Raw genomic sequence first — 20,015 nt, 5'->3', positions numbered from 1 at the left:
CCCCGTGTCTGCTTGGGTTTCCTCCCACAGTCGAAAGGTGTGCGGGTTAGGTGGATCAGCCATGCTAAATTGACTCTAGTGTCAGGAGATTAGCAGGGTAAATATGTGGGGTTGCAGGAATAGGGTCTGGGTGGGATTGTGGCTAGTGCAGACTCAATGGCTGAATGGCCTCCTTTTGCACTGTAGGGATTCTATGAAAGTAAGAAATTGGGTATATATGTGATGCTTTTTCTGGAGATGTGGACGTGATCTAAATAATCCAATGTGACATTTGTGAGCGATCAATTTAGCCTGGAAAAGCGGGTGTGCCGTGGGATTGTTTGTCTCCCTCAGTTACAACATGTTACTGAAAAGATTGGGATCCACCGGCCTGGATAGCTTGAGAGATGGGCGATTCTCTAATTTTGAGTTTCCAAGTGATTTGTCTGTTCCACGCCTGTTAATTAGTATCTACAGCATTATGATTCAGCATCAAGTTAAATGATGTAACATCTTCTGTTTCAGGTCTAAGAAAGTTTGATCTCGGCAATTCTAAGAATACTGGACCTCATCTTGCTTTGGATATAGACAACAAGATCAAAGTGGAATATTATGCCCACGGCAAACCCATCCGAATCGCCCCCATTGCGAGTCAGGATCTGCCATTCGTTGCAAACAAACTGGATGGGATTAAAGGAGGAAAGGACACAGTGATAGCCCTCACCATATGGTGTCATTTCAACACTTTCCCAGTCGAAATGTACATCCGAAGGCTCCAGAACATCCGCAGGTCAATCCTACGTCTGCTGGATAGGAGTCCAGACACATTGGTTGTAATAAAGACCGCCAATGTCCAGGCCCTGCCACAGAACATCAGTCTCTACAACAGCGACTGGTATTCCTATCAACTCGACTTAGTGATGAGAAAGATGTTTGAGGGCATCAAGGTGGCATTTGTGGATGCCTGGGAGATGACAATAGCCCATTACCTGCCTCACAACTTACACCCCCTGAGGATCATTATAAAGAATGAAGTAGATGTCTTTCTTTCACATGTGTGTCCATCCGAAAGGAGTTAAACACTGTTTCAGATTGAACTTTCTAAAAGGGCATTTACGTTGCCTGACAAAATGAATAGATTAGCAATCTGAACTCCAAGAAATCTGAAAATGCTTCTTCAATTACTATCTTACTTGATTTTAAATGTGGATGCCCTACAGACGGCAATGTCTTTGAAATTGATCTACACCAATGTGAAGAATGCTTTGTGAGACATGATGGTTACCATTTTTTTATACTGAGTCACGATGCCTGCAGGAAGGGAGTTATGTTGTTGTATTTTCTATTTTTGATTACTCTTCTGAAACATCCTTCTTCGTACATTGTCCCACTGAGGTCTCATTCACCAAATAACTCCTTGATGGTTGCGAACCCAGAGAATGTACGATGCTTTAAGGAAATTCGATGCACGGTTAGATGGGTGATGGTAGAATTTACAAGACCAGATTTGCAACCTTTGACACGCTTGTGAAATGTTGCAAATTGCTGGAAAGGGTGGGGGTGTCAATAACCTTCAACCTGTGCTCATACACCAAGGTATGTGTTGAAGGGTAAGGTAACCCTCTGGAATTCTCACCAATGCTGCCTCTGTCCCCAGAGTTTAAAGAGGATTCTGAAGCTTGTTCATGATCATTTTTATCACAGCCTTTGAATAATGGCCTTTCTGCGAGAGATGCAATTTCCACCTCTCTGGTGGATTCGTGAGTGGTGGTCAATAATGGCTCAGTAACATTGCAATTCTTAATTCCATCTTCCACAGTGGGCTGATAATAGCCATGATTGTCTTTCCCTACAAATTACCTGAATGTGCGAATTCCACTAGGCTTAAATACAAAACTGAACGGCTGAAGGGAGTCCCTGTCTACTATCATTGTTATGGCAAAATGGGATTGTGAGTTACTGCAACCAGAACAACATCTGGATATTCCACCCTGAAGAATATTACAACTTGATGTTGTTCGGTGCCCAGTGTTTGCACACAGGAGTCATTCCATAACAATGGAAAAGGGGAAATTACTGAGAACTCCACCAATTGTCCCTCAGGTGTATTGTCCCTCAATAATAGCAGTTGTTAGAGATTGGCTGAATTCCAGCAATCATCTCCATGTGTTAAAGGGTTAGGGAGAGCAGCTGGGACACTGCTGGGATGTAAGGATTAACTACACACTGGGTGATGTATGACAACTATCCCATTGCAGGGGTCGAGGGGGGCTCTGGAGTTTATGGCTTTTCTTTGAATTGAACTGAAAATGCTCTTGCTAGATTTCCCCACTCCTCTGCCATTTGATAAAGATGATATTTCTACTCTGATGTCTGGACAGCTATTCCAATTCAGCATTCCTAGTGTGGAACTTCTCCTACTTGGAATCTGAGTAATGGAACATGGGCAGCCGTGCCTGATGTTCCATCAATGTGTGGGATACCTTGGTCTCTATGTTCAGAATTAGAATCTGTTTAATCCTCTCCTGTGTGAGATAGTACCAAGGCACTAAGTTATATAATCTAGTTTTATGGCAACCCTAGGATAGGGAATATTCTTTCTCCCCCATCTCAAATCTTATTACACTATTTTATGTCAGAAATAAGAATGGAATTAAGGCATCGGCCCCTCAAGCCTGCTCTGACATTCAAAACAATCATGGCTGATCTTCAGTATCAATACTCTACCCTTGGAAGCTTTGTAATGGAACTCCCTGGGATTTGGAGAGGTTTTAGTTTTCTTTCTGCTGACCAGGAATCTTTCCCACTCTTACTGATTGCCATTGGAAGGATCTGCAGGTTGATATTCAATCTGTTTGGCCACATTATAAACACATTTTCCTTGGTTATCCAGTCCTGGGTGGGACTCGAACCCGGTTCAGAGGCAGAGACACTACGTACTGCATCACAAGACCTCTGTAAAGTAACTGACAATTTTAGCATTTTAAGCAGACTGGGCTTTTCTGAGCTGCGACACTGTACATTTTGTACAGCTGTTAAATACTTCACTTTTGCTGCAGCTTAACCACAAAGGCTCAAAATTCCAAAGATAGAAGATCTTCTACCTCGGTGGAATGAGGTGATGGATGTGGGTCGTGTGAATCGGTGTGTTATTTATGCGTGTGATGGTGGGTAGTGAGTTGTCATTATTAACACAGAGAATGTGTTTATTGCAATTGCACTATCCGTTCCTCACTCTGTGGAATAAAGCAGATCTATGATTCATAAGGAACCTGCTCTTTGTGTTAACTTGATGCACAGTTGAAAAGATTGGAGAAGCACAAGGATGGACAGATGTCCACGTGATCATGGGCTGGAACTTTGGTCGCCAGAGCGTGTACTTTGGGCGCTAAGATATTTGCTACACCCACAATACGGCCAGTAAGATAGGAACACAGGCCAGATTCTCTGACCTTGCCTGCAGCTGGGATACCCCGGTCCTGCTGCGGCGAATGGAAATTTGGCTAAGCACCAAATTTTCCATACTCGTTGGCAATGGCGGCAGAATGTGAACTACGGGAGAACTCAAGCCCACATTTGTGAAGTTACATTGTGTAGAGAGACAATACTGCCAGCAGCATGAATCACCTATACAAGCATACGATTAAGGAGCAGGAATAGGCCATTCAGCCCCATTAATGAGCTGATAGCAACCTCAAATCAATCTGCCTCCGATAGCCTATTACCTCCTCACTTATCAAGAATCTCTGCCTTAAAACAATTTAAAGTCTCTGCTTCCACCACCTTTTCAAGAAGAGAGTTCCAAAGACACACGACCCTCTGAGTGAAAAAAGTTAATTTCCTCTTTCTGCTGAATGGGTGACTCTTTCTTTCCAAACAGTGACTCCTTTAAATCTAATCCACAAGTCTCAGGCTAATCTACTTTCACCCTTTAAAGAAATTAGCAGAGTTCAATTGAGTCATATCAATTGTACAGCAGAGGAAAAGGCCATTCAGCCCAGCTGCTCTATGCCAGTGTTACACTAATGTGTGTAGCATAAAGCTGAGTAATTGAATCATGGTAATTATTTTGGAAACCTTGAATGCTGAGGTAACAGAAGTGGAAGGAAGGTAATAAATCAATTTTTTGAATAGTTGTGAAGTTGTTCCAAACTGGAAAAATGTGACAAATGTGAGCATGGTTCATTATCCCTCCTTATTCTTCTCAATCTCCTGACACAATCTGATATCGCAACCCACACCATTCTCCTTTAATTGGCACTTTTTATTCCCCATGCAGTCTATTGGCTCCTATCACATGTTTAGCCATAGTCAAAGCATCCAATGCAAAGATTACTCTTCCCATCTCTCAGATTTACCCTTTGGAGTTCACCAAGGCCTTTCCTAGATCTTTCCTTTCCATCGTCTGAAGACATGGGATCAGATTCTACGTCAATGCTATGAACAACCATTTCTACCTCTACACCGGCACTTCTAACTTCTCCATTGCCTTTGACTCTATTTCTCTGACTCTGTCCTGAATGAGTTAAATTTCAGCCCAGTTAAACATTGGGATGACTGAAGCCATTTTCCTACCCCCACCTCCACAATACATTTCTGTCACCAATTCACCTTCTTTGGTCATTGTTTTAGAATGGACCAAACTGTCCACATCCTATTTCACCAAGAACTGAGCTTCCAACCACATAGATTCTGTTTGTAATGAGGAATGTATCTCCATCTCCAGAACATCTCCGAGATCTCACATATACTTAAAAAAATACAAAAATCCTCACAATCCAAAAGAAAATCCTCAAACATCCTAATTGGTTTGTAATCAATAATTAAATAAGATCTGAACTTGGAATCCTTAAGTTCTTGACTTATTCCAAAGCCACTTATTGCTCTAAAATATGTATTTCATATTTTAAAATCCCCCGCTCACTTTCTACACCATCCAATGCAAATTTCAATGACAATTATTAAGACTTCAAGAAGAGTCTCTAACCACAGCATATTAATTTACTTTCATTTTGAGTTCTTGTGAAGGAATTTATTATGAAATGATTAAAATGTATAAAGTTTTCAAACATCGTAATTAATCTTTATGTTTTCAGATTCTGTCCAATATTAGAATGTCGGTCCCCATTTTGCCTCAAATGACATCAATCGATTTCTCCCAATACTAAATATGAATTAAACTTCTCAAGGTCAAACTATGTTCACTCAACGAGAACCACCAACTCCAACAACTTTCTGTAACTTTGTTTCTTCTGATTCTCTCACTGATGCATTTAAATCTGTATAAGATCAGACTGTGCTTTCGTTATGTACCAGGGGACATTATTAGTTTCGGTTAAAGTTTCCGAACCAAAGTTTCCAACAAAATATTTCCAAATTTTCACCCAAACATGAAACTTTAAAACACACATCTCTTGTGTTCAAAAGCCAGGCTTGCCAAACTGCAGTCTACACACTGAGGTCAATCCACCAATCTAAAACTGAAAGACGGGATTAAAATTACTCAACACTTTGTACTGAGTTGAGCGATTTCCTCCCCCCCCCTTGATATGTCAAACAGCAGTGGCTGTGCAGTATTGCCAGTGCAAGATTGGAAGGCTAGTGTCAAGGAGGTGCCCCATCCAAATTAATTCACTTGTATTTATGAAGGTCAGTTACATCTGCCAATCGGGCAAAATTAGCAAAACATCCTGGAAACCTGAAGCAAAAACAGGAAACGTTGGAAACACAGAGCAGGTCATGGAATGTCTGATGTGTAAAGAGAGGTCAGCCTTTCATTCTGCCTCAACCTTGGCTCAGTTGGTGTCAGCCTCATCTCTGATTGAGAGGGCTGTGACTTCGAGAGTCACTCCAGACACCTGAGAACGTAATCTCAGCTGGCACTTCAGTGCAGTACTGAGGGAGGTTTGTTCTACCAATGGTCTTGAATATGTTGTATTGCCCCATAGTGAGAAGGGGATCAATAATAACTTAGCAACCTTGCAATTCTTAATTCCATCTTCCACAGTGGGCTGATAGTAGCCATGACTGCCTTTCCGTATAAATTACCTGAATCTGTAATTCTATCTACACATCTTAAAGGGTTAGGGAGAGCAGCTGGGACACTGCTGGGATGTAAGGATTGACTACACATTGGGTGATGTATGACAACAATCCCATTGCAGGGGTAGAAGGGGGCTCTGGAGTTTATGGCTTTTCCTTGAATTGAACTGAAAATGCTCTTGCTAGATTTCCCCACTCCTCTGCCATTTGATAAAGATGTTATTTCTACTCTGATGTCTGGACAGCTATTCCAATTCAGCATTCCTAGCGTGGAACTTCTCCTACTCGGAATCGGAATAATGGAACATGGGCAGCCGTGCCTGATGTTCTGTCAATGTATGGGATGTATGTCAATCTTGGTCTCTATGTTGAGAATTAGAATCTGTTTAATCCTCTCCTGTGTGAGACAGGACCAAGGCACTAAATTATATAATCTAGATTTACAACAATCTAAGGATAGGGAACACTCTTTCTCCCCCATCTCAAATCTTATTATACCATTTTATATCAGGAATAAGGAATAAGAGTGAAATTAAGGCATTGGCCCCTTAAACCTGCTCTGCCATTCAAAACAATCATGGCTGATTTTTAGTCTCAATTTTCTATCAGTGGAAGTTTTGTAATGGAATTCCCTGGGATTTGGAGAGGTTTCAGTTTTCTTCCTATCACACTGATGACCAGGAATCTTTCCCACTCTTACTGATTGCCATTGGCATCTGTTTGGCCACCTTATGAACACACTTTCCTTATGTATCTAGTCCTGGGTGGGACTCGAATCCGGCTCAGAGGTACAGCCACTACGTACTGCATCACATCATTTACAAATGATTTGGATGAGGAAGTGGAGGGATGGGTTGGTAAGTTTGCTGATGACACAAACATTGGAGGTGTTGTGGAGACATTGATAGGATGCAAGGCTGGGTGGAGAAGTGGCAGATGGACTTCAACCCAGATAAGTGTGTCGTGGTTCATTTTGGCAGGTCAAATAGGATGACAGATTATAATATTAAGGGTAAGACTCTTGGCAGTGTGGAAGATCAGAAGGATCTTGGGGTCCGGTTTCATAGGACGCACAAAGCAACTTTGCAGGTAGAGGATGTGGTTAAGAAGGCGTACGGTGTACTGGCCTTCATCAATCGAGGAACTGAGTTTAGGAGTCGGGAGATAATGCTGCAGCTGTATAAGTCCCTGGTCAGAACCCACTTGGAGTACTGTGCGCAGTTCTGGTCGCCTCATTACAGAAAGGATGTGGAAGCCATAGAAAGGGTGCAGAGGAGATTTACAAGGATGTTGCCTGGTTTGGGGAGCATGCCTTATGAGGACAGGTTGAGAAAGCTTGGACTTTTCTCCTTGAAGAGACGAAGGATGAGGGGTGATCTGATAGAGGTGGATAAGATGATGAGAAGTATTGATCGAGTGGATTCTCAGAGGCTTTTATCCAGGGCCGAAATGGTTGCCACAAGAGGACACAGGTTTAGGGTGTTGGGGAGTAGGTACAGAGGAGATGTCAGGGATAAGTTTTTCACTGAGGGTGGTGGGTGCATGGAATTGGCTGCCTGCAGTGGTGGTGGAGGCGGATTCAATAGGATCTTTTAACAGACTTTAGGATAAGTACATGGAACTTAGTAAGATAGAGGGTTATAGGTATGCCGAGTAGGTAGGGACATGTTCGGCAAACCTGTGGGCCGAAGGGCCTGTTTGTGCTGTAGTTTTTCTATGTTTCTATCACAAGACCTCCATATCTGTAAAGTAACTGACAAGTTTAGCACGTTAGGCAGACTGGGCTTTTCTGACACTATGCATTTTGTACAACTATTAAAGACTTTATTTTTGCTGCAGTGTCAGTTTAACCACAAAGGCTCAAAATTGCAAAGATAGAAGATAGAAGAGGTGATGGATGTGGGTTGTGTGAATGGGTGTGTTATTTATGTGTGTGATGGTGGGTAGTGAGTTGTCATTATTAACACAGAGAATGTGTTTATTGCAATTGCACTATCCGTTCCTCACTCTGTGGAATAAAGCAGATCTATGATTCATACAACCCAACTCTGTGTGCTAATTTGATGTACATTTGAAAAGATCAGAGCAGCACCAGGACGGACCGATGTCCACGTGATCATGGGCTGGAACTTTGGTCACTGGAGCGTGTACTTTGGGCACTAAGTTATTTGCTACACCCACAATATAGCTGGTAAGTAATGAACACAAGCCAGGCTCTCTGACCTTGCCTGCAGCTGGGATACTCCGCTCCTGCTGTGGTGAATGGAGATTTGGCTAAGCATCAAATTTTCCGTACTTGCTGGCAATGGCAGCAGGGCGCGGATGACTGGAGAACTCAAGCCCACATTTGCGAAGTTACATTGCGAAGAGAGACAGCACTCACAATGCCAGCAGTATGAATCACCTAGACAAGCATACAATTAAGGAGCAGGAATAGGCCATTCAGTCCCTCGAGTCTGCTCTGCCATTGAATGAGACCATTAATGAGCTGATAGCAACCTCAAATCAACCTCAGCTGGCACTTCAGTGCAGTACTGAGGGAGATTTGTTCTGCTAATGGTCTTGAATATGTTACTTTGCCCCATAGTGTCAAGGGGATCAGCAGGGGTTACAGGGATAGGGCTGAATGGGTTTCTGCCAGTGTAGGCTCCTTCTGCACTGTAGAGATTCTACCTCCCTCAGTATTGAACTGAAGTGCCAGCTGAGATTACATTCTCAGGTGTCTGGAGTGACTCTCGAAGCCACAGCCCTCTCAATCAGAGATGAGGCTGACACCAACTGAGCCAAGGTTGAGGCAGAATGAAAGGCTGTCCTCTCTTTACACATCAGACATTCCATGACCTGCTCTGTATTTCCAACGTTTCCTGTTTTCGTTTCAGGTTTCCAAGATGTTTCGCTAATTTTGCCCAATTGGCAGATGTAACTGACCTTCATATATCCAAGTGAATTAATTTGGATGGGGCATCTTCTTGACACTAGCCTTCCAATCTTGCACTTACAAGTATTTTTTGAGGAAACTGGATCAGTTTTCTGGGAGCTTTTGAATGTTCTCTGGCCTTCTGCTCTGAGACAATATATGAATATCGCCACCTTGTGGATAGCTGCTACACCTGAACGGCCAGTCCCTGTGATGTGCAAGCAACTCTTTAATCATGAAATTGACCAACTCCACCAGGTGTGAAGAAAGAAACAGTGCTGGGATCATTAAAAGTTAAATCTTTCTATACCATCCTCATTGTTACTTTGTTCTATACTTTATATCCCCTATCTATGGGGTGGTGACAATAATTTCACCATGTGTAACAGATTCATTCATATTTAAAATATCTATTCCATCCTCCAACTCTGCTTTCCAGCTCTTTCCACTGGTTTGTTTACTTTTCTCTAAGTCCACAACCAGCCCGAACCAACCAAATTGAGTCAGAGAGTTGTATCATAGCTTGGTATGGCTCCTGCTCTGCTCAAGTCTGCAAGGAATTACAAAAGGTCGTGAATGTAGCCCAATCCAGCCTCTCATCCATTGACTCTGTCTACGCTTCCCGCTGTCTCAGCAAAGCAGCCAGCACAACTAGGGACCGCACTCACCCCGGACATTCTCTCTTCCACCTTCTTCCGTTGGGAGCAAGATACAAAAGTCTGAGCTCACATATTGGCCAACTCAAGAACAGCTTCTTCCCTGCTGCTGTCAGACTTTTGAATGGACTCACCTTGTATTAAGTTGACCTTTCCCTACATCCTAGTTATGACTATAACGCAATTTTTTGCACTTTCTCATTTCCTTCTCTAAGAACAGTATGCCTTGTCTATATAGCGTGCAAGAAACAATATTTTTCACTGTATATTAGTACATATGACAATAGTAAATCAAATCAAATTGAATCAGAGATTCACAGTATGGAAACAGGTCCTTCAGTCCAACTTGTTCATGCCGCCCCTTTTTTTAACCCCTAAGCTAATCCCTAATGCTTGCATTTGGCCCATATTCCTCTATACTCATCACACCCATGTAACTGTCTAAATGCTTTCTAAAAGACTAAATTGTACCCTAAATTGTACTAAATACTACTACCTCTGGCTGCTTGTTCCAGACACTCCCCACCCTCTCTGTGAAAAAATTGCCCCGCTGGACACTTTTGTATCTCTCCCGTCTCACCTTAAACCTATGCCTTCTAATTTTAGACTCCACAACCTTTGGGGAAATATATTGACTATTTAGCTAATCTATGTCCCTCATTATTTTATAGACCTCGATAAGATCATTCCTCAGCCTCCTACTGAGAAAAAAATCCCAGTCTATCCAGCCTCTCCTTATAACTCAAGCAATCAAGTCCCAGTAGCATCCTAGTAAATCTTTTCTGCCCTCTTTCTAGTTTAATAATATCCTTTCTATAATAGGGTGATCAAAACTGTACACAGTATTCCAAGTATGGCCTTACCAATGTCTTGTACAGTTTCAACAAGACTTCCCAACTCCAATATTCGATGTTCTGACAAATGAAACCAAGCATGCCAAATGCCTTCTTCACCATTCTACCCACCTATGATTCCACTTTCAAGGAGCTATGAACCTGTATCTCTAGATCTCTTTGTTCTGTAACTCTCCCCAGTGCCCTATCATTAACTGACTAAGTCCTGCCCTGGTTCAGTCAACCAAAATGCATCACCTTCCATTTATCTAAATTGAACTCCATCTGCCATTCATCAGCCCTCTGGCCCAATTGATCAAGGTCCTGTTGCAATTCTAGATAACCTTCTTCACTGTCCACTATGCCACCAATCTTGGTACTTCTGCAAACTTATTAACTATACCTCCTAAATTCTCATCCAAATCATTAATATAAATAACAAATAACAGTGGACCCAGTGCCGATCCCTGAGGCACACCGCTGGTCACAGGTCTCCAGTTTGAAAAAACAACCCTCTATAACCACCTCTGTCATCAAGTCAATTTTGTATCCATTTGGCTATCTCACCTTGGATCCCATGAGATTTAACCTTATGCAACAACCTACTATGTGGTACCTTGTCAAAGGCCTTGCTAAAGTCTATGCAGGCAACATCAACTGCACTGCCCTCATCCACCTTCTTGGTTACTTGTTCAAAAAACTCAATCAAATTTGTGAGAGCTACAAAACCATGCTGACTGTCCCTAATCAGTTCTTGCATCTTTAAATGCCTGTAAATCCTGTCTTTCAAAATACCTTCTAACAACTTATCCACTACAGATATGAGGTTCAGTGGCGTGTAGTTCCCAGCCTTTTCCCTGTAGCCCTTCTTAAACAAAGGCACAACATTTGCCACCCTCCAATCTTCAGGCACCTCACCTATGACTATCGATGATTCAAATATTTTGGATAGGGGACCCACAATTTCAACCCCAGCCTCCCACAGTGTACCTGGGATACACTTCATCAGGCCCCGGGGATTTATCTACCTTGATGCATCTCCTTCCCTGTTATACGTACACTCCTCAAGATATCACTATTTATTTCCCCAAGTTCCCTAACATCTGTGCTTTTCTGAACAGTGAATACTGATGACAAATATTCATTTGTGGATCTGCACATAGATGACCTTGTTGATCCTTAAGAGGCCCTACTCTCTCCCTAGTTATTCTTCTGCCCTTTATGTATTTGTAAAAGCTTTTTGGATTCTCCTTTGCCTTATCTGCCAAAACAATCTCGTGTCCCCTTTTGTCCTTCTAATTTCTCTCTTAGCTCTTAAATGCAGCACGCATTAACAGTGAAGAGACTCATATAATCAAACACTGAACAATTGAACAGTACAGGAGGTACTAGATTTCCAGATGAGTTGGTAAACCAAGGCCCTCTCTGCTCTGTTAAGGAAAAGCTCAGTATTAAAGAACAAAACAGCTCCTTTTATACATGTTTATACAGCGCCTTTCTCAATCTCATGACATGACAAAGCATTTCACAGACAAATAAATAAATGAGAAGTATAATTATTATTCTAATATAAGGAATACAAAAGCTAATTTGCATACAGCAAGCTCCATAAATACCAATCTGATAATAATCAAATCACTCGATCTCTGCGATATTCCTTGAGAGATAAATATTGATTGGAAAATCGGGGACAATTCCACAGCAATTCTTTAAGACAATGCCATGGGGGTTTTTATATCCATTCGAGAAGGCAGACAGGGCTTTGATTTAACATCTGAAAGACAGCAGATCCGACAATACAACACTCCTTTTATGCTGCACTAGAGAGTCAACCTATATTTTAGTGCCCCAGAGTAGCTCTATAAATGCAGAACCATGTGACTCAGAGGTGAGAGCGTTACAAACTGAACCACTCAGTTTGTACAATACCATATTGTACTTCTATGTTTGTATCGGACCAAAGTACCAACCATGCATAGGACTGGGAATAGAAACTAGGTTCAGTTTATTTAAAGATGTAATTCAGGATTTCTCAGCAGACAGACTTGCTATAAATAGCTTCAACAGCTATTGTTAACAGGAAAATACAGGAGCAATTCCTTCTGACCACATGCAGTGAGGGCAGCACGGTAGCACAGTAGTTAGCACTGCTGCCTCACAGTGGGAGGGATCTGGATTTGATTCACGGCTTGGGTCACTGTCTTTGTGGAGTTTGCACATTCTTCCCTTTGTCTGCGTGGGTTTCCTCTGGGAGCTCCGGTTTCCTCCCACGTTCTGAAGACGTGCTGATTAGGTGCATTGGCTCATACAGGTGCCGGAGTGTGGTGACTCGGTATCCATTTGGCAACTCACCTTACTTTCACAGTAACTTCATTGAAGTGTTAATGCAACTAATCAGTAAACTTTGCCTTAGATAAGCTGAAATCTCCTCTGAACAATGTCTGCTGGTCAAACATTCAGGGGAGGCGATAGCATAGTGGTGTTATTGCTGGACTATTAATACAGAAACTCAACTAATGTTCTGGGGACTTGGGTTCAAATCCCACCACGTAGATAGTGGAATTTGAATTCAATCTGGAATTAAGAATCTACTGATGACCATGAAACCATTGTCGATTGTCATAAAAACCCATCTGCTTCAGTAATGTCTTTTAGGGAAGGAAATGGGTGTCCACTGCCACTCTGCATGTGATCAATGAGAGGAATGGGGGGTCTGCTGCCACTCTGCATGTGATCAGTGAGGGGAATGGGGTGTCCGCTGTCACTCTGCCTGTGATCAGTGAGGGGAAGAGGGGGTCCACTGCCACTCTGCATGTGATCAGTGAGGGTAATGGGGGGTCCGCTGCCACTCTGCCTGTGATCAGTGAGGGGAATGGGGAGAGGCCATGATCAGTCTGGGTGGCAGAGGGGGTGGGGGGATAAGGGGTCAGTAATGGTGGGGCAATGTCTGTGGGGGCCAGGTGGGAAGCATTATCCAGCCCGGGAGGGATGTGGCAGGGGAGCCACTTTCTATCATTATTTTTCTGTGCATGTGCAGTTGGAGGTGCCGATCGGAGCTGCAGTGTTTTGAGTGTGTTAAGCCTCATCCACAGGTTTGTGCAGCGTGATTCAGAATTGCTGATATTTTTTCAGACAGAACGTGCCTGAGAACGGGTCTAAAAGTCGGATGTAAAACACACCCAGTTTCAAGTCCGCCCAGCATTTAGAATCAAAATGGTAAAATAGGGCCCTATGTGCCCATCCCTGGGTGTGTTCTATACACAGCTGGACTGCTGCATGTTACACAGTTATCCAGTTCCCCAAGCTCGCTTCCGTTCCTTCTTCATGTTGATCCATTGACTTCACAGAATCTCGGCTCAATTCACCCATTCGATACTTCTGCTTATAAACAAGTTCCCTGGGTAGGATTAATCTTTTGTCCTTCACGCAGATGATTTTGTCTTACACCATCATCATTTTCTGTTTTTTGAGAAGTTTCTCCTGTATTTCTGAGAAATGGAGACAGGTCAGGTCTTGGGAAAGTTGCCCTAACTTTGCTTCCAAACATGATTTCTACTGGTGATAGTAAGCCCGTGTTTAAAACAGTTGATCTTAAAGGTAACAAAGCAATGCATAGAGCTTATTGTCTCCTTGTACTTTGTGATTAATGACTTTACAGTATGAAATATTCACTCAGTGAGACCATTGGATCCAGGATAGTGCGGTGAGGTTGTCACATGCTTTATACCTTACTTAGTACACATGTCCCTAAAGGACCTGCCAGTGTGCTGAGGACCAGTGTCAAATATAATCACTTCAGAAGTACCAAACAAACTGAAGATCAAACTCATTTTGACTGCCAAGGATGCAATTGATTTATCCTCCAGTGGTCTGATGATTGAAAACTTAGAAATGTAACCAGTGACTCAGAGAAAGTCATCACTATTGATATTGAATAAATTTGTTGTGATTTTAAATCAAGTATCTGGTGGGACTTTGTGAGGGTGTAAATGTTTTCAGTGTTGATGTGGCTGGTGTCTCTGGCATTCTTCGTACATCCTCACGGAATTCTCAATATCACTGCTAATCCCTATCCAATACCCAACATACCTTGTTCACTCTGCGACTGAATGTTCCTTGTGTAACTGTGACGATATGTCCTGGTGAAGAACTTCAGGTAGCTAAATATATAGAACTGAAAATGTTAATTTGACCCACATTCACTTTTCTTGCTGTAGAAGATTAAACCCTCACAATGAGCTGTTGCCATCAGCGAGTGCAGATTTTGTCATGACCTCTTTGCTTTTTTCCATCACTATAATATCATCAGTGATGCACACACACACCCAGGTTTATTTTCTGTAATTCTGTCCATATGTTGCTGGAACTAATGGATAAACCAAAGGGACATTTCTGGAGGCAGTCACTTCTAAATGGTGTCCTGAGAACAGTGATTTCTTGAGACCCCTCTGCCAAATGAACTGATCTAGAAGGACCAGAGCAGCTGATAAATGGGAACACCACTACCTGCTAATTCCCCTCTAGGCCATTCACTACCCTGACTTGGAAATATATCGGTGTTACTTCACCGTCGCTGTGTCAAAATCCTGGAATTCCCTCCCTAACGGCATTGTGAGTCAACCCACAGAACATGGACTGCAGCGATTCAAGAAGGCAGCTCATCATCTCCTTCTCAAGGGCAACTAGGGATGGGCAATAAATGCTGGCCAGCCAGTGATACCCATGTCCCACAAATGAATAAAAAGATTTTGTGTTTGTCATCCAACTTGGAGGAAAATCCTTGCTTCTGTGAATTAGGGATACAATTTCTTTAATGATGGAATCTTGGGTGAACAACTCTTTAAGTGAGACTTAGGCATCACAGCCCCAAGGATTGTGCTATTTCTTTCAGTACACACATAATGGAAATTGCACCAATTGGTGTGCTGATGCTTACAACAGGTAATGCTTTTACTATCCATGTCATTTTACTCATTAACCTCTCCTGTACGTGCACATTGCCCTTTTAGGGGATTTAATCAAAGGAATCACATCTTTTTGGGAGGTGTAGTTCATCATCTGTTTGGTTATCTCTGTTGGGGTCATGGAATAGTGCAATGTGATTACTTGGTTTCTTCTGCGATTGGTGTCTTGGTGATCAAGTGAATGTTCACAATGCTGGGTTCTATTTACATTAACCCTGCTACTGCTGTTCTGATTGTGTCCACTAGGTGGAACACTTGTGGTTTCCAAGAAGACTTGTCGTAGCCACATTCCAGTGTCAATGTATTTGATGCGCTGAATGAGTTGGTTTGACTGTGGCAGATTGTATAATTGACTTCCAAAGATCAGATAAATATCCTTCAGGATTCTGACTGGTATTCAATATTCAATTCCCGGCTTGGGTCAATGCCTGTGTGGTGTTTGCACATTCTCCCTGTGTCTGCGTGGGTTTCCTCCAGGTGCTCCGATTTCCTCCCACAAACCAAAGATGTGCAGGTTAGGTAGACTGATCATGCTAAATTGTCCCTTAGTCTCCCTACATGTGTAGGTTAGAGGGATTAGCTGGGTAAATGTGTGGGTTTGTGGGGATAGGGCCTGGGGTGGGATTATTGTCGGTGTAGACACAGTGGGCCGAATGGCCTCCTTCTATAGTGTAAGGTTTGTATGATTCTGTGATTCTATATTCACGCTCGCTCCCATGTTGACCTTATCTGTGAGTGTGCTCCAAACTCTGATTGAACTCTTGCTGCTTTATGTCCCGCTTGGGTGGAAATCTCTACATTGATGGGATCTTACCCAGCACAATGGCTGTAGTTCACTCACTGGCAAGGTGCCTGGAGGAGTCTGTCTCCACCATGGCAGAGGACATCATGGGGCAAATCCATGTGGTTCCCAACAGGAAACGATGGATGAACAGGGATATCCACTGCTTGCTAAAGTCCAGATCTGAGACAGGTGACCCTGACCTGTACAAGAAATCCAGATACGATCCATGGAGGACCATCAAAAATACCAAGAGACAGTACCGGACAAAATTAGAGTCCCAAGCTAGCCATATGGATTCCCACCGACTATAGCACAGTCTGCAAGACATAACAGGGTCCAAGATGAAGGCATTAAAATCATCAATAGCAATGCACCTTTCCCCAATGCATTCTATGTCTGTTTTGAGCAAGAGGTCAGCGAGAACATGCCCTCCATCCTGGATGCCTTGACTGAAGAAATATCCGAGGTCACCATCACAACCATCAGATCATGGTTCGAAGGTCAACCCATGGAAAGCAACTGGCCCTTTGGGGTACCCGAACGAGCACTTAGATCCTGCACAGACCAGGCAATGGGTGTATTCGCAAACATCTTTAACCCTTCCTTATCTGAGGTCCCTACCTGCTTCAAGAAGATGACCATCATACCTGTACTAAAGCAAAGCCAGGTGGTGTGCCTTAGTGACTATTGCCCAGTGGCTTTGACATCTATCATTATGAAGTGCTTTAAAAGGTTAGTCATGCCAAGGATCAATTCCAGCCTTGCACACTGCCTGGATCCACTACAGTCTGCACATTACTGCAACAGATCTCCCTGGCCCTGCACTCAACCCTGGAACACCTAGGTAACAAAGACACTTATGTCAGACTCGTGTTTATTGACTACAACTCAACCTTCAACATCATGACTCCTACAAGAATCATCTCCAAACTTTATGGCCTGGGGCTTGGCTCCTCCCTCTGTGACTGGATCCTAGACATCCTAACTCACAGACCACAATCAGTAAGGATAGATGACAACACCTCCTTCACTATTATCCACAACACCGGTGCTCCGCATGGCTGTGTCTTCAGCCCCCTGCTATACTCCTTATACATTTATGACTGTGCGGTCAAATTGACCTCCAAATTGATTTCCAAGTTTGCTGATGACACCACCGTCTTGGGTCGGATCTCAAACAATGACGAGACAGGATACAGTAAAGAGATAGAGAATCTGGTGAACTGGTGCGATGACAATAATCTCTCCCTCAATGTCAACAAAACAAATGATATAGTCATCGACTTCAGGAAGCATAGTGGGGGACGTGCCTATGTCTACCTAAAGGGAGTGGGGGGTCGGGGTGGTGAAGTGGAAATTGTCAAGAGCTTCATGTTTTTCGGTGTCCAGATCATCAACAACCTGTTCTGGTTCCTCCAAGCCAACATTATAGTTAAGTAAGCCCAACAACCCCTCTACTTTCTCAAGAGGCAGACAAAATTCGGTGTGTCCACTACGATTCTCACCAATTTTTACAGATGCACCATAGAAAGCATTCCTTCTGGTTTTATCACAGCTCAGTATGGCTCTTGCCCTGCCCAAGACCACAAGGAACGACAAAGGATTGTAAATATAGACCAATCCATCATGCAAAGTAGCCTCTCATCCACTGACTCTGCCTACACTTCCCACCACCTTAACAAAACAGCCAGCATAATCACGGACCCCCAGGTATCCCAACCATACTCTCTTCCATCTCCTTCCGTTGGGAAAAAGATACAAAAGTCTGAGGTCACGTACCAACCGACTCAAGAACAGCTCCTCCCCTGCTGCCATCAGACTTTTGAATGGAGCTACCTTATATTAAGTTGATCTTTCTCAACACCCGAGCTATGACTGTAACGCTACATTCTGCACTTTCTCCTATCCTTCTCCCTATGTACTCTATGAATGGTATGCTTTGTCTGTATAGCACATGAGAAACAATACTTTTCACTACATGTAATAAATCAAATCAAATTTAAGGTAAGGGGCAGGAACTTTAGAGGATATTTGAAGGGAATCTTCTTCTCCCACAGAGTGGTGAGAATCTGGAACTCACTGCCTGGAATATGGTAGAAGTGGGAATCATCACTACATTGAAAAAATATTTAGATGAGCACTTGAAACACTATAGCATACAAGACTATGGACCAAATACTGTGATTTCCATAGAATCCCTACAGTACGGAAGGAGGCCATTTGGCCCATCAAGTATGCACCAAGATTCCCAGCCTATCCCTGTAACCCCTCATATTTACTCTGCTAATCCCCCAAAACTAGGATCAATTTAGCTTGGACACTCAACCTAGTAAAAAGTTTGACAACACCAGGTTTTAGTCCAACCGATTTATTTGATAGTAAACTCACAAGCTTTCGAGGGGACTCCCTCTTTGTCAGGTGAATGGAGAGTTCTGGCCTCAGACAGAGCATATAAAGCACAGACAGTTTAGAGATTACTGATTAGAATGCGAATCTTTACACCTAACCTGCTGTTCAAGTCCTAAAGTGGCCGACAATGTGTGTGGAAGGAGCACTGATCCCAGGTTAAAGAGATGTGTATTGTCTCCAGACAGCACAGTGAGTGAGGTTTTGCAAACCCAGGCAAGCCACGGGGGCTACAGATAGTGTGACATGAACCCAAGATCCCTGTTGAGACCGACCTCATGAGGACGTAACCCCCGTGGCTTGCCTGGGTTTGCAAAACCTCACTCACTGTGCTGTCTGGAGACAATACACATCTCTTTAACCTGTGATCAGTGCTCCTTCCACTCACATTGTCGGCCACTTTAGGACTTGAACAGCAGGTTAGGTGTAAAGATTCGCATTCTAATCAGTAATCTCTAAACTATCTGTGCTTTATATGCTCTGTCTGAGGCCAGAACTCTCCATTCACCTGACAAAGAGGGAGTCCCCTCGAAAGCTTGTGAGTTTACTATCAAATAAATCGGTTGGACTAAAACCTGGTGTTGTCAGACTTTTTACTGTGTTTACCCCAGTCCAACGCCAGCACATCCACATCACTCAACCTAACCAGCACATTTTTGGACTGTGGGAGGGTACCAGACCACACAGAGAAAACCCACAGAGACATGGGGTGTGCAAACTCCACACAGACTGTGATCCAAGCTGGGAATCGAACCCGGATCCCTGACACTGTGAGGCAGCAGTACTAACCATTGTGCCACAATCCAAAGGTAGAACTTTAATAACACTTCACGTTTGATCATTTGGATTATTAATCAGAATATAAATTGTTTTGTTTTGTCATCTATTCAAAGACCTATGGTCATAAAATTCCCAATAATGTTACATCCAAAGAGGAATAATGTTACATTAAAAAGAGGAACCGTGTTTATCGTGTGCAATTCTGGTCACTATGCTGTAAAAAGGGTGTGAGGAAGGTACAGGGGAGATGATGGGTCCAGTTACACAAGTCAGGGAGGGTGATGGAATAATCTCCCTTGCTTGCATGAGTGCAGCTCCAACAACACCCAGGAAGCTAAGCCACCCACTATCCTGAATTGGAGATATATTGCTGCTGCTTCACTTCACGGGATCAAAATCCCACAGCTCACTTCCCATCAGCACTGTGGGTATACCTTTACAACATGGACTGCCGTGATTGAAGAAGGCAGCTCACCATCATCTTCTCAGGGCAACTAGGCAGGGAAAGAAATATTGGCCTAGCCAGCAAATCCCACATCCCTCGAAAGAATAACTAGAACATGTGATTGTCATCAAACTTCCAACAAAACCTCAAATTAGCCCAATTTGTCACGCAAACCAGCCTGCCATCCATTGACTCTGTCTACACTTCCT

At 43.1% G+C, this 20,015-nt stretch overlaps 1 protein-coding gene across 1 annotated transcript in view; it reads left to right on the top strand.

Moving 5' to 3' along the window:
* The window catches only part of LOC145353520 (NXPE family member 3-like), a 34,801-nt gene extending 33,743 nt beyond the window's left edge, over positions 1–1,058 (top strand). Inside the window, exon 6 of the mRNA XM_080204329.1 lies at positions 505–1,058. Coding sequence (XP_080060455.1) covers positions 505–1,058 — 554 coding nt within the window. The remainder of the gene's footprint in view (positions 1–504) is intronic.
* The last annotated feature ends 18,957 nt before the right edge of the window (positions 1,059–20,015 follow it).

The sequence above is a fragment of the Carcharhinus amblyrhynchos genome, chromosome 15 (genome assembly GCF_965287045.1).
Source record: "Carcharhinus amblyrhynchos chromosome 15, sCarAmb.v2.hapA, whole genome shotgun sequence".
NCBI classification, from domain to species: Eukaryota; Metazoa; Chordata; class Chondrichthyes; order Carcharhiniformes; family Carcharhinidae; genus Carcharhinus; species Carcharhinus amblyrhynchos.
The sequence above is the reverse complement of the archived record's forward strand: the minus strand, read 5'-3'. Positions and strand labels throughout refer to the sequence as shown.